Here is a 14,198-nt window from a genome sequence, read left to right as displayed (position 1 = left end):
TTTGTGGCACGGTGGAGGTCAGGCGCGAATAGTGTTTTCGTGAGACGAGGCGGTGGTCGAGGCGATCCCAACATCACATACCGTGGATCTTGGGTTTGCATTGTTTCTATGCAGGCTTTTCCCTTGTTTTATCACGGTCTATACGAGAGCATTATTCTCCAAGTAGAACCTCAAGATGTCTTGGGAATCCAATGCCAAATATTTACTCATCCAACATTAAGCTGGTAGAAGAAGGTTTCCCCATCTGAAAATACATTTGACCGGCAGAAATCTGTAAAAATTTCTGGAAATCTTGTTTAGCGAAAATGAACTCTGTGCGACGAAATGGATCTCATTCTACCGGGCGTAGCCACTTCAAAACAAAAATCCGGAACCAATCTGATGTATGGTTGTCATTGCAAGAGTGAATCAAAGTCAGCCTAATTGATTAGTAATCCAACAGCTGCGAAAAGGATGGGTACAACATTAGTCCATGACAAGTTAGTGGTGGATTATAACAGTGGGGTTTAATCTTGGCCTGATGATATTTATTTAGTAAAACAACATATATATTTCATTTATTACAGAAGCTAGACGATTCGTCCAATGGATATCTGGCTTAACCAGACACTAACCCAAAAGGGAGAGGAGGGGGAAAAATAAGAAAACATTAAAAAAAAAAAAAATGAAAGACCGTCAGAGGAATGAATAGATAGAACCATTAAAAAGAAAATATCCTTGCTGATTAACACATTTCCATGAATACCACATCTAATAATTAGTGTTATCAAAAGGTTGAATTGGGGCAGTGCATTAATCTTGAATGCGCTGATCCAACACACAACATCATGCAGAAACGCGTGCGGTTTGGCATGTTAACATCACCGATATAATTTATCCACAAACTTTGTAGTGCAACGAGGAATGACTTGCTTTCATCCTTCTCGGATTGGCTCGAACAGGTAGGAAGGGAAATCGTAAATTTATTATACAAGATAGTTCTGTAACCGGCGTATTTTATGATGCACTATATTCTGTTATAATTACCAAATGGTGGCATGCGTAACATTCACTAAAAGTTAGATTCTGTGCAAAATTTCAGAGCAATAAGCAGCCAACTTTAATCAGTAAAAGGAGTTACAGCGAAGCAGAGGAATTACAACCTTAACATACAAGATATTTCTGACATAAACAATCAATTTTTTTCAGGCACCCTAAATTTTGTTATAATTTTAAAATGATGCCAACCATAACATTCCCTAAAAGGTAAACTCTGTACAGAAGTTTAGATCTACAAGCAGTCAGCTGTAGTCGATTACGTACCTATAAATTTTAGATCACAAGCCTGAATGGTTAGGCCACCTGTAGATTTCTGAATCATGCAAAAACTAATTTGCTGCAGAGTAGACTGTAACTCCAGAGTTATTATATTTTATCAAGTACCACAATTTTTCCAAGCTGACATTGTAATAATTGCCGAGAAAGAAGAGACCAGAATTTTAAGAAGATCAGTCTTACTAGCATGTGGAGGACATCACAGCTAAGCTGAAGGTGAGACCATTTCTTCCAATCAATGCAATAAAATCTGCTGGTACCACATTGGGGGATCATTGGATACATACTTCCTAGTCAACAATAAAAACCTTGTGTTTATCCTTCCAAATAGGTTATTCTATTACTAATACAGAGAAACTATGCTTAGAAGCTCCATAGCAGGATTTAGTATCTAATTTGCATAAGATGGCAGCGGGGTTTCAAAGGATGCATGACTAAATCAGTAATCTAATATTCATTCAGAAAGGGAAAGAGAAAATTAGCTACTTAACAAAGATCACAAGAAATGACATTCAAAGAGAATCCAAGGAATAAACCTTTGTTTCTTAATTACACCTAACTGTCATCAATGGAAGCGACAAAGCAGAATTGGTGTAAACATGAACATACACAAAATTTAGGTGTTGATTAACTCACCATTAACCTGTTCTATGTTCAATAAAACCCAATAATTATCCTTGACCAATGTCAATATCAAGAAATCCAAACAACAATAGTTCTGCATAGGGAAATAGGTGGTTGGAGTTCATAGCCAGGAGGCCCAGGACTGTTTCTGAGTGGCAATTTTCTTTGTCAAGGTGCAGAACTTGCTATCCCAAGCTTAAACAACCATAAATTGCAACTAGAAAGGAAAAGAACTTAGAGATCCAGGCCTTTATACTATTAGGTGCTCATTCTGTGGGTGAACATGGAGGACATGGACAATCTTGAGGAAGTAGGTATGAAGAGAAATATGAGAAAAAAGAACAGGGGAAGGAAAATAGAGGAAAACAACCCAACAAATTCAGCATCTCAACATATCTGTTCGCAACCCTTATGCTAGATTATCCAAAACGATGCCAACAACACTAACTCTAAAGAATTAATCTTCACCAACATCTAAGTAAAGAACTACTATAGCTAAAAACACCCAAAAACTAGAAAAACTTTGTCAAATAATTAATTATAGATTTCAACCACTTTTAGAACCCTTAAGTATTTGATTTCAGCTATAAATGGGAGACCACTAGAATCAGATATTCACGCATAAAGCTACACCCCTTGCAGAAGCTTGCTGGTTTCATGCAGGACAGGGGTGCCAATCGAGCTGAGTCGAGTAGCTAGAAGCTCGAGCTCGACTCAATTCAAAATATTCGGACTTGAAACTCAAATTAAGATCTATCAAACCTTAATATCATAAGCTCGAGTAGATCTCCAGTAGATCTCCAATCTTTACTACGTAATGAATGTTTTAATGGTTTGATCTCATAATTATCTTTATTGATCTTAGCACAGTATGTCTTGAGTAAAAAGAGGTTACATTTTTGTATGGCACAATGACATCATACAAAGTTGAAAAACATGGGGAACAGATCATTTAGATGACACTGAAATGGAAAGGCATCCCAGAATAATTATCAGATGCCTCCAGTGACTTTCTTTCCAATATTAGTGAGAATACAAAGAATGGAGTGGAAACAACACCTACAGTGGTCTAACAATAAGGGATCAGAGTCAGACTTAGCAACGCTTGCCCATATATGTGAGTGGAAATCCATTTGTACCTCAACATTGAATACTATTAAAATCAAATAAACATTGATTGCTCAGGATACAAAAAGATAACATTTCCGAAAGGTCAATGCGCTGAAGTTGACCAACTTGCAAAAGGTAAACGATCTATCTCCAAACAAATGAAATCAATGTCTGCCTTGCAATACCTGCATTTCTTTCATGCAAATACAGAAAGAAGGTTTAATCCTAGTTGGTGCAAAAAACTCAAAGGATTCAAATTTCAAGATTCATCGACTCATCTATGTCAGAATTACTTTAACATATCAGACATCTCATAACTACGACTTTTCCTCAACTAAGCATCAGAATGCTTTCTATCCTTCTTCATTTGGCTCTGATACCAGTACTGGCAATTATTACATTATCCTTTAGAATGATGTTTAGTAATAAAAAATTAATCCTCCTTAGAATTAACTGATTGCAAAAAAGGCATAATAAAAGGCAAGTGTTTGTCTGAAGTGTCAGAGGCTAAACTCTGTATACCAGGACTTGTCATTACCAAAACTTGGTCAGAGTTGACTTATTGGATCTTATTATGGCAGTTAAATACCATTTTAGCAACAGGTAGATACATCCTATCAGATATATTTTGTATACAAAGTTAAAAGTTCATGATAAGAATCAGCATCTCATACCAAATGTACTTCAAGTTCCAACCAGTGCGAGCACACAAAGTTAAAAGTCCATTATCTTCTCAATACGATGCTCACCAGATTCAGGAAGGAGGAGGTCAAAAGAATATTTCTGTTTACTAATACAAAGTTCCAAACACGATATAAACTATCATTGCATATATACGCAGGTGACCATGCACTGTAATGATGCACGCAAGGTCTGTTTGAATATATGGAACAGATACCTTCCTACTTACATGGAACAGATGAAAGATTTATAACCAAAAAGATTCTTTTACCCATCAATATTCTTCAACGTATATAGAACTATAAAAAATTCCATGCCCTAATAACATATAGTTGATCCTCCCATCAAGAAACAAGAATCCTTCCATAAGATAACAGACCTCTTTGGGCAGCTAAAATAAAAGAAATAGCATAAAAAAAAAATTTCTGAAAGTGAACAGAACCATAAAATAAGTGGCAACAGAAACACAGGTTCCTTAAATCCATGTTATTCCACATTCTGTTTGGTCAATGTCTAAGTGTGTGACCCTCGCTAAAACAGCCTAGGGAAAAAGGAAAAAAAAAGGGCTTGTGGGGCAAAACAACAAACACATATGAGGACAGATCCCAAGAACTACTGGAGAAGGGTGATAGAAGCTATTAGGGGCATGCATGCCAAGAGATTGGAATAACAGGACATCACAGACACTAGCTTGGCAATGATGGTACATTCAACTACATGACAGCAATGTAAGCTGAATGACCTTGAATGGAAAGTGAATTATGATGATGAAACTCTATAATACAAAAAAAAAACAAATTCCATAGGAAAGGTCCATTTGTACTCCCAATCTTATCACTTTTTTCCCTCCCTTCCAGTAGATTACATCTGCCACTATCCTCTGATGGTAACCAAGTCCATTGTACTCAAGTGACTAACCTAACAATGAAGCTCTAAAGAAGGCCAAGATAACCATGTATAGATTAGGTCCTTATTTCTCTCACAACTACATAGCTGGATTACCTCTGTCAACATGGCTGAAACCACAGGTAAGTAAACTTTCAATTTCAACTTGCTATCCAACTGCAGTCAGAGTCATTAGATTCCTGACAACTGTTGTGAGCATTACAACACACACACACACACACACACACGTATGTACGAATGTACGTAGTAATGTACGTTATGTACATATCCGCAGGCGCCTGTGTGTGTATCCTGATAATTGCCGGATGACATTCCAATATTTCCTTCTGTACATGCTACATCTAGAGGTCCCTTGGTATAGAACCAAGCACCAAGTCCAATCAATTAGCTCTATAAGCCTCCATGCTGTGTGCATCACATTGGGAAAGCCTCTAGCAGCATCATAATTAAAGGCCTTGATAGGACTTGATCCCATGATCCTCTCACAACAGAAGGGATGCATCAAGCACGTGAGTTCAAGCCCAGATCACAATCCAGTTGCAATACAATGTTGATTGGAAACATTTTTGCTTTAAGAACTTCCATGCAATAAATTTGCTGCTGTGTATGGAGTAGCATGCCGTTACTGTGACAAAAGGCACCCATTTAACACCAGTGTCCAATTTGGACTCCTCCAAGAAATTTTAACACATAAAAAAAGAGTGATTTAGTAAGAAGAAGAGCAACATCACACTATAGAGCCAATAGCCAAGAAACAAAACTGGTATGTATACACACATCTCAACTATTTGCATAAGGCTTCAACTCAACTTGGATATAAATATTGTACAAAGGCCAGCTTTCTATAATGGGGGAACTATTGAACCTCCCAAATGAAAATTGCTAAGATTGAATTGGTGAAAAGAAAAAGTAAGAATTAAGCCTAAGCCAAAAAAGATATTAAAGAGGCAGAAAAGTAAAAAAGGAAAGAAAGAAAGAAAGAAAGAAAGAAAAAGAACCCACCAATAGGCTTTGACAAATGTTACGACACCATTTGAATGCTGAATGTTGATGACTTCTTCTGCAACTTCCCCTTCAGCTGCCTGATCTTGGCATCCACCCTTGCAGTAAAACCAATCTTAGTTTCTTGCCTTGCTCTCGACCGCTCCCTCTTCCACATATGCTGGTCCTCCAAATCCTTCTTATAGTATTTGATCTCTTGGATCACATGGTGATCCAGAGGATTTAACGCCCTCTGGAAGGAGATGTGGGCCAGATAGGGGATATTGCAGGAAGCAGTAACTAGAAGTGTTACAGCCCAATACATAGGGGCTGGTCCAAGGGCTTCCAGGAGTATCTGATAGGCATTTCCAGAGATCAATGGTGAAGACATTCCATAGGCAACCAGGAAGACGTACCATGTGGCAATGCTTCCCCACACGAACAGGTGCTGGATCCACGTGAAGTGGCTCATTGTTAGGGCAATTTGGATGTTGACAGCCCATATGATGCAGGTGAACATGGTGGTCCCAACAGCGGCCATGTCAGCAGTCTGGCCCCCTGCACGGAATGCCTGATCGTAGAAAATGTTGATGTTCAGAAAGAATATAATAAGGGATGAGTAGAGACCATTGCCCATCCACCCGAATATCCTATACCAATCAAAGAAAAGGTTCTTCGGTCCTTGCTGGTATAATGCTGGGAACTGCAGAGGTAAGGGTTCAATGTGTGACATCAAATCAATTTAAGTTCATAATCAAGTGCACAGCAAAAAATTCAAACTCATTGAAGAATGCTGCTATTTATGTTGAAGAGGGGATAGATTGATGCACAGTTTGCAATAGACAACAAGCATTTGTTTATTTCAAAAAGTTATAGAGCCTCGTCACTGAAAGCTGATCACTGCAAGTATTGCTTTTGTAGGAAAACCAAATATTGTACCAAGCATACCTGTAAGCAGACTTCAGAAGAAACATCTTGCTCAAATACTCCCAGTGATATAACCGGCAATGATGTGAGAATGACATTGAACAGTAGCATGTACCAGTCATCATACACCGACTGTCCAGAGAAGCCAGTATATGCCTCAAAGTAGAATAGAGTGAGGCCAAAGGCTATATTCTTGTAGAAGAAATAACAGATCTGCATACAAAGAATCAGTAATTAAAATACACATATTCATGACAGATTACTAGAACAAGTGCAAAAGGCATTAATGAATGTGTTCCTTAATTTGTACCATCTGGGCAATCCTTTTATAACACCAATGCCCATGGACAACAAGAAGCCGCTCTAGAAACCGAAACTGGGCAATGGAAAAATCGCTGGCCATCACAGCCTGCACAAGTCAAATTGCTAAGAATTACCTACCCAGTTGTTTCAACCTTAGATGACTTGGGCATCTTCTGAAACAGTTACAAGCCTAGATACCAGATGTTTAAGTATGATTCAAATATCAAGCATCCATTGCATATTGTTACCAACCTGCATTCCTTCCACCCCACTGATACCAACACCAATATCTGCCTCTTGAATCATGCCAACATCATTTGCACCATCACCAATTGCCAAAGTAGTTTTTTCCGTACCTTCTTTCACCAACCGAGTCACCTAAAGCAAGAAATACAACGTGACTGACTGAACTGTGCAGCTTAGCATTTTGTGCTGGTGAGAAACAACAATATTGATACAAAACAATGAACACTACCAGTGCTTTCTGCTTTGGGGAGACCCGGCAGCATATGACAGAAGCACAATCAACTGCCAAACTCAAAAACTGATTCTTCATATCATCCTCCAAAGCATATGACAAAGTTTTTCCATCAATAATTAGAGCAAATGCTGCATGAGGATCCTTTTCCAGCTTGACCATTTGGATGGCATTAGTGATTTGCATCAAAATATTCTCTTTTGCAGCCTGATCAATCATCAAACATAAACCAAAGCCTACCATGAAATCCAATTCCAGCACAGAACAAGATCGAGGACAGTTTTTGAAGGAAAATGACATAAAGATATACCTTTTTAGCATCCGGAGTTACCAAATCGCTGTTCATTATGGATATACAGATCTGTTTCATGCCTTGCCTAAGTAAACTGCAAGCAAATCTGCCAATACAAATGGAGTTTTACCAGATAATAAAGAAAACAGGAAGATGATTCATTTCAATGCTCATGATAGCTTTCTTGTTCAAAGTGAACAATTTGAAAGGCATACCCTATGTTGATGGCAGTTTCCATCTTATCACCTGTCAGAACCCAGATCTTAAGACCAGCTTGTGCCAATTTATCTATGCACTGTGGAACCTGTACAGGAGGATGAAATGGTCAAAAGACTGAAAGAAGCTCCTATTTAATGGTAAAAGAATGCTGCAATTGCTTACTCCTTTCTGTAATTTGTCCTCCACAGCAGTTGCACCAACAAGAAATAAATCTCTTTCAATCATATCAGAAACTCGCTCGAGTTGGGCTTCTCTGTCAGGCCCTATGGTAGTTTTTGCTTTAACAAACTCAGTGTTCCAGGCAGAATATTCGGATTCCTCAAGTACCCGGTATGCTAGTGCCAATGTCCGCAAGCCTGCTTCTCCATACTCGTTTAGATGCCTGCTAGTATCATTTTCATACATTCTTCCATTTTTTGACAGTCTTTCCAAAATGATGCTGCTTGTTTCATGAAACAAACATTTCTTTAGGCATAAAGGCAATGGAAGATGAAACAAAATGGATCATTTACGAATTAATGTATGAGATGATTTAAAAAATCAATGGACAAATAACATCTAATCCAAACTACAAATGTGTTGTTCCACAAACATTGTGGCCAATGATAAGAATAATATTAGATCATACCTGTCTGCACCTTTACACAGAAGATTAATCTGCCCACTCTCGTCCCGTACAACTACCGACATTCTCTTCCTTTTGCTGCTGAATTCCAATAGATTGAGAATCTTGAACTCCCTATTAAATTTAAAGGTAAAAAGAAAAAGGAAAATGACTCACAGGTTAAGATGGGAAGACTCTAAGAGAGAGAGAGAGAGAGAGAGAGAGAGAGAGAGAGAAGAAGAAGCAAGAATGCCATATGGATTGCTCTATGTTATGACCTTTCCACAGGGTTCTCAGAACAGGAATATCTCTCCCGGACAAATACACTTGATTGAGTCCTCTTACAGAACTCAATTCCAAATTCCCTAGCTGCGACAAGAAATGCCCCTTCATCTGGTGATTCCGCTTCATAGGTAAAACCACCAGTTTCCTCATTCATCTCAGGAATTGCCGTGTGACAGAGTGCGAGTATTCTGAAGAACAGAAGAATGGTACCTGCATTGGGATCTTTTGTCCAATTTCCATGCATAAGACGATCATCCTCAAAACTGAAACCCTTAATTCTAGATTTTTGTGGCTTTTCAACTGTACAATTCATCCCACTTTCCAATTCAATTTCTGAAGATCCAAAAGCACCTCCACTATCCTCCCAGAAATCCTGACTGCTGCTAAGCTGCTCTGGAGCATTGGAAGCTTCTGAGGCCATCTGCTTTGCTGCAGCCATTTCCACTTCACTAGAACCCACACCGTATGAAACTCCCGCAATGGAACACTTTAAGAAATCCATCTGATTACAGGTCAAAGTGCCAGTTTTATCTGATAAAATTGTATCAACTTGCCCAAGCTCCTCATTTAAATTTGAGGTCCGCGCTTGTGCTGGAATTCCCGTCTCCTCATCATACATGTGAAGGTCTTGATTAATGAACATGGCTTGCAAGACCTTGACAACTTCAATTGATACATAGAGCGAAATGGGTATTAAATATCCATATAAAATAAGGGCTGTAATAAGATGGAAGATGCCAGCTAATGAAGGCTTTGATGGGTCATACAAGTTAGTGGTATTCTGCGGTTGCAAGTACCACCATTTTGGCATCCCATACTTTGTCTTCACTGCAAACCCGATTGAGCTGATCAGTGAAATCAATACAAGAAGCGTAAAGAGTATGTATATAATCTTATCCATTTTCTTTTCAATTCTGCTTCTTTTAGATGGCGATTTTGTTGCATTCTGCATAACTTTGCTGTCATGACCAGTGAAAATAACAACTCCGTAGACATAGCTAGTGTTTCTAAGCTTTGAATCTCTGAGAAGAATCTGACTTGGATCAAGAGGGTAGACCTGCCGTTCATATTCAAAATTACCCACAAATGTGTAGAGACTCGGATTTGGGTCTTCACACCGTATGAAGGCCCTAAAATCCTTGAAAGCCTCATCATCATCCAAGGGCAGAGTTACCTCCAAAGATCTCTTGACCTTTAAATTCGTCTCCCCATCCAAATTCATAGTCTCGACATAGCATATCCCATCTTCGTAGCTAGATGACAACAGAAGCAAATCAGCAGGGAAGAATTGGTCCTTCTCTACTTTGACAACATCTCCAACCCGAATCTTCTGCCAGTGCTTGTAACCAAACCGCCCCTCCCCCTTGTGGATACTGACCTTCCGGCTATTAACTTCCATGTCCTGCATAAATCTCCGCCAGTCTTCCAATGCCTCTTTCGCCATACTGAGCCCGACAACAAAAGCCAGAGGCGCAATCATGCTCACAGCGGAGAAGGGGGTGACAGGGGTGAGGGACAGGAAGGCGGCAAGGAGGAAGTATAGGTTGGCGACTCGCCGGAACTGCTCAAAGATGGCTTTTGGAAGGAAGGTGATGATGTTGTACCTGGTGGTGGAGATGTAGTTGGTAGGGTACTTGAGAGGTTTCTTGCGGTGGACTCGGGGTTGGTTGCAGTAGACAATACGAGAGCAGCCCGGACCTGGGAGAGAATACGGAGCCTCATTGTCTAACGGACTAGAGGGACGGACGCAAGAGAAAGAGTAGAGCTTGCTCCACCGGAGCCGCTCTCTTAACGTCCTCGTCGGTGCCATCCTCCCTTTGTTAGGGTTTCTTCAGCTCAAATTGAATAAATCATTCCCAACATCTAATCGCTCAAAGGTTTCAGCTCCAACTAGAATGCATTGCTCTCCCTTTTGCAGCAATCAAGAACGGATATTGAAATCTTGGATTGAGAAAAAACTCCAGGAATTATCTGACAAAATCCATAGAGTTATGGAATTAATTCAACTCCAAGCTGCGTTGAACTCATATATATAATAGAGATTCCAGCAGATGAACACCAGATTTATAAACCAAGTCTTTCTTCAAACGAGGATGAATTCTGAAAGGCATTACGGATTTCTTGAATCTAATTTACCTTCTATTTTTAGGAGAAAAGAGAATGGTGGAAAAAAGAAAACAGTACTAAGCATAAATCCTAAATCTAGACTCAAAGAAAATATGCAAAAGAATACTTCAAAAATTGAAAACAAAAATCAGACGCATTACTTCCGGATCTGTCCTACAACGCGATCCATATAATTAAAAAAATATGAATTAAAGCGAATCCAGTCATTACTTCTAGCCATTAAAACCCCACCAAAAAAAAAATCGAGAAAAAAAATGAAAAAAAAAAAATCAAGAACCGAATCTACGACACAACAACCAGAAACATATAGAAACAAAGATTCAGCTCGAGGGAAAATAAGAGAAAACCTACCTGGAATCGTGCCAACAAGATCAACCCGACCAACGAGATTAAAACAGGCGCGCGCGAGGGGTGGTCGGGGTGGGGTGTGGGGAAATTGCGGCTCGCTTTCTTTGTTCGTCCGAATAAACGCCTGGAAGCGCCGGCCTTCGCCGGTTTTTCTTTTTATATTTCCTTTTATAGAACCCTATCTAAGCACCGCTCGCTTTCTGTATTCTAATCCCCATTAGATGAAAATTATGTTTATAAAGAAAAAAAGATTGGAATAACCTTTAACGGTGAGCTGGAACGCAGAGCTGACCTTCTCCAGTCACCACGGGACCCACAGCTCCATTCAAGAGTTCCCCGGTACGGCTCGTATCGATCGCAGAGGATCTGCGTATCCAGACACGCGTCGGTCAGAACACCAGTTCGGTGATTGGCAGCAAACAGGCGATCAGATCCTGAGTCGTGATTCCCACCAAGCTTGCGACGTGGCAGCAAGTGAGCGGTCCAGTTGTGCCCCACTGGGCGACAGCTAACTCATTATCCTTGGTTGGCAATTACGTGGGGGGAGCAAGAGTTACGCCCTTGTCGCCGGGGACGGCGATGGCGGACTCCACCGACTGGGAGAAGCGAGGAGGGTGGATCCGGACCTAGCGGCGGGAGATTATTTTAGCGAACAACAAAAATGCCGCGGTTAATCCATTGAATCCTGTGGGCAAAATTAATCCATTACTCGGTTTTACTTTGAAACGCTTGGGGATTAGAAATGGGCGAGCTGGCTGTAATTAATTTTGGATTCTATTAGGGCTGGTGGCCCGTCCGCGTCAAGTGCCATGGTGGTGTTACAGTAAGAATTTTTTTTTTTTCTTTTTTTTCTTTTCCAACTTTGCGATTGCCTGGTTTGATTAGGAAATGTAAAGATTAACAGAAATTAAGAAAAGCGTGTGGGAGGGGGCGCGGTTGGTATTATCACAAGAATCCTATGACATGGGAGGTAGTTAGGAATGGAAGGTAGGCTTTTCTTGTCGTGAAAAGAAAATGTCAAGTGAGGGGATTGATTAATTAATAGTCATAACTAATGAAAATGCCATACAAGTGATTGTACCAAAAGATATTTATAATACATGCACATATAATTTCCTGATAAACCACAGAGATTGTATCGTGCAACTTAGCGTCACATGGTTGGTGACAAATTATTTAAAATATATTTTTATTTATATTTTACGAGATCTTCTTTCCTAATATCATCCCGATTCGCTATCCCTAAAATATCACTTGACCATTCAATTTGCTAATTAGATGATGATATGTGTCTAGTAAAATTAACAATCGATCGGATCTCCCAACAATCAACAATCCGATCTCAACATATATGGAAAGAAATATTATAATCGACTAAATTAGTAAATAAAAAAAATATTTAATGCACCGATAAGGAAAAATAATAATAGCTATTTCAAAAATGTAAGGTAGGATGATTCTTGCATCATTTTAATAATTTCTTATTTTTCTAAATACAACGTCATTCTCATTTTCTAATTAATTTGTCTTTCATGCCATTCATGCATTTGATATTTTTGGATACTGCTAATTGCTAAGGCAGGTTGTTCGTCTAATATTGCATTTTCTCAAATAAAAATATGGAAGTTATAAATCACTTTTAATAGATGTTCTCTCTTTACATTTTGAGTTGCAAATGAAAATTAATAAATTTTAAACTGTTTGCTTGATTGTCCTGCAAAACCGCTTGAACAAACCTATTCTGCAACCAACCATAATACCACTTCTGTCAGAAATATATGTTTAAGGACATGACACAATTCTTCCTCGCTAGTGCATGAATATAAACATTATATATGTCATGATATAGTTATCGGTGCTCCCTTATCATCAATGCTTCCTTATCATCTATATATATATATATATATTATTATATATTAGTGTATCAGAGCCAAGCTGCTAAGCAGCTAACGCCATACTATATATATGATGGGACAAACATCGCACTAATACCTGGTCATCTTTATTTCCTTTTATTTGACATATATTATCTACGTTATGTAGAATGCTGACTTCCCTTCTCACATGACTGGACTATAAAAATAATATATATCAGTATCTGATGCTAACAACTCTCTTCTAAAACCCAGTCCTTTGGTTTAGCTTGCAATTAGCATGACTAAGTCATTAATCAAATGCTAGACTTTCATGTTCGCATTTTCGTTGTTGTGCACCCTCCATCCATTTTTGCAGCATATAGATGACCAGGTCATTACTGAAATGCTAGACTCTCACGTTAACTTATCATATGACCAAGTCATTATTGCTAACTTTTGTGAAAACCTAATAGAGTACACCCTCCATCCATTTTGTAGGAGATGGAAATATTCTAATTCAAAGGTTGCAAGAGATTGAATGGCAGAGTGGTTAGGTCTGCAATGGTGCATTTATTAATTATTTTTCAATAGCAAGTAGAAGGGTATCCCACACTTGTGAGTGCCTGCTTCTCGAACCGAATACTAAAAACACATGGGCCCTATGATGGGACGTACCAACTTTAGCTCAATAGTCTCACCTTCTTTTTCCAATATAGATATGATTACAAAGGTGCATGGGATGGTGTCATGGTGATGTCTCGTGTGTAGCCAATCAACGTTGCCACTCATACCACTCATACTTAGAAAAGCCATGCCATATAATGATTTTCCAATGCCCGGTTTGAATCAATTTTCTTTGCGTGAGTCCACAGTGCGGGGTAAAGTTGTCTTTAAAACTTGTGCCATGTTATGCTTTTATCAACAAGAAACTAGTCTGCCACCTGTGCTTCAATATTTATAGTAAAGCCTACCAAAATCAGTTCTTTTTAGAGGGTCTGCAGCCATGCAGAGGATTTAGTTTGCAACATAACACATGGGGATTCTGGAATTGGAGAAACTATCTACACAAATGTGATGGTGAGACTACTTCTCAAACAATCTACCGGACAATTGAAGTACCTATATATTTTTTTGTTTGGTAAA

General features: G+C 39.0%; 1 protein-coding gene across 4 annotated transcripts; it reads right to left on the bottom strand.

Annotated features, from left to right (window-relative positions):
• Nucleotides 1-1,465: 1,465 nt before the first annotated feature.
• LOC105047988 (probable phospholipid-transporting ATPase 4) lies at nucleotides 1,466-11,389 on the bottom strand. Of its 4 annotated transcripts, none has more exons than XM_073260530.1 (12): nucleotides 11,203-11,389; nucleotides 8,718-10,695; nucleotides 8,464-8,574; nucleotides 7,998-8,274; nucleotides 7,832-7,920; nucleotides 7,635-7,722; nucleotides 7,322-7,531; nucleotides 7,099-7,224; nucleotides 6,854-6,952; nucleotides 6,565-6,756; nucleotides 5,638-6,319; nucleotides 1,466-1,604 (listed from the first exon to the last, which is right to left on the bottom strand). In XM_073260530.1, exons 2-11 carry the CDS (start codon nucleotides 10,532-10,534, stop codon nucleotides 5,657-5,659), a joined length of 3,672 nt encoding a protein of 1,223 aa, XP_073116631.1. In that variant the 5' UTR covers nucleotides 10,535-10,695; nucleotides 11,203-11,389; the 3' UTR covers nucleotides 1,466-1,604; nucleotides 5,638-5,656. The 4 variants fall into 4 exon arrangements, with proteins under 4 accessions (XP_073116631.1, XP_073116630.1, XP_010925457.1 ...); XM_073260529.1 differs by lacking the exon at nucleotides 1,466-1,604 and adding an exon at nucleotides 4,764-5,260; XM_010927155.4 differs by lacking the exon at nucleotides 1,466-1,604 and having other exon boundaries at nucleotides 5,348-6,319.
• Between the last annotated feature and the right edge of the window lie 2,809 nt (nucleotides 11,390-14,198).

Source organism: Elaeis guineensis, chromosome 7 (assembly GCF_000442705.2).
Source record: "Elaeis guineensis isolate ETL-2024a chromosome 7, EG11, whole genome shotgun sequence".
Lineage (NCBI taxonomy): Eukaryota > Viridiplantae > Streptophyta > Magnoliopsida > Arecales > Arecaceae > Elaeis > Elaeis guineensis.
Note: the sequence above shows the minus strand (reverse complement) of the source record. Positions and strands in the feature narration are given on the sequence as shown.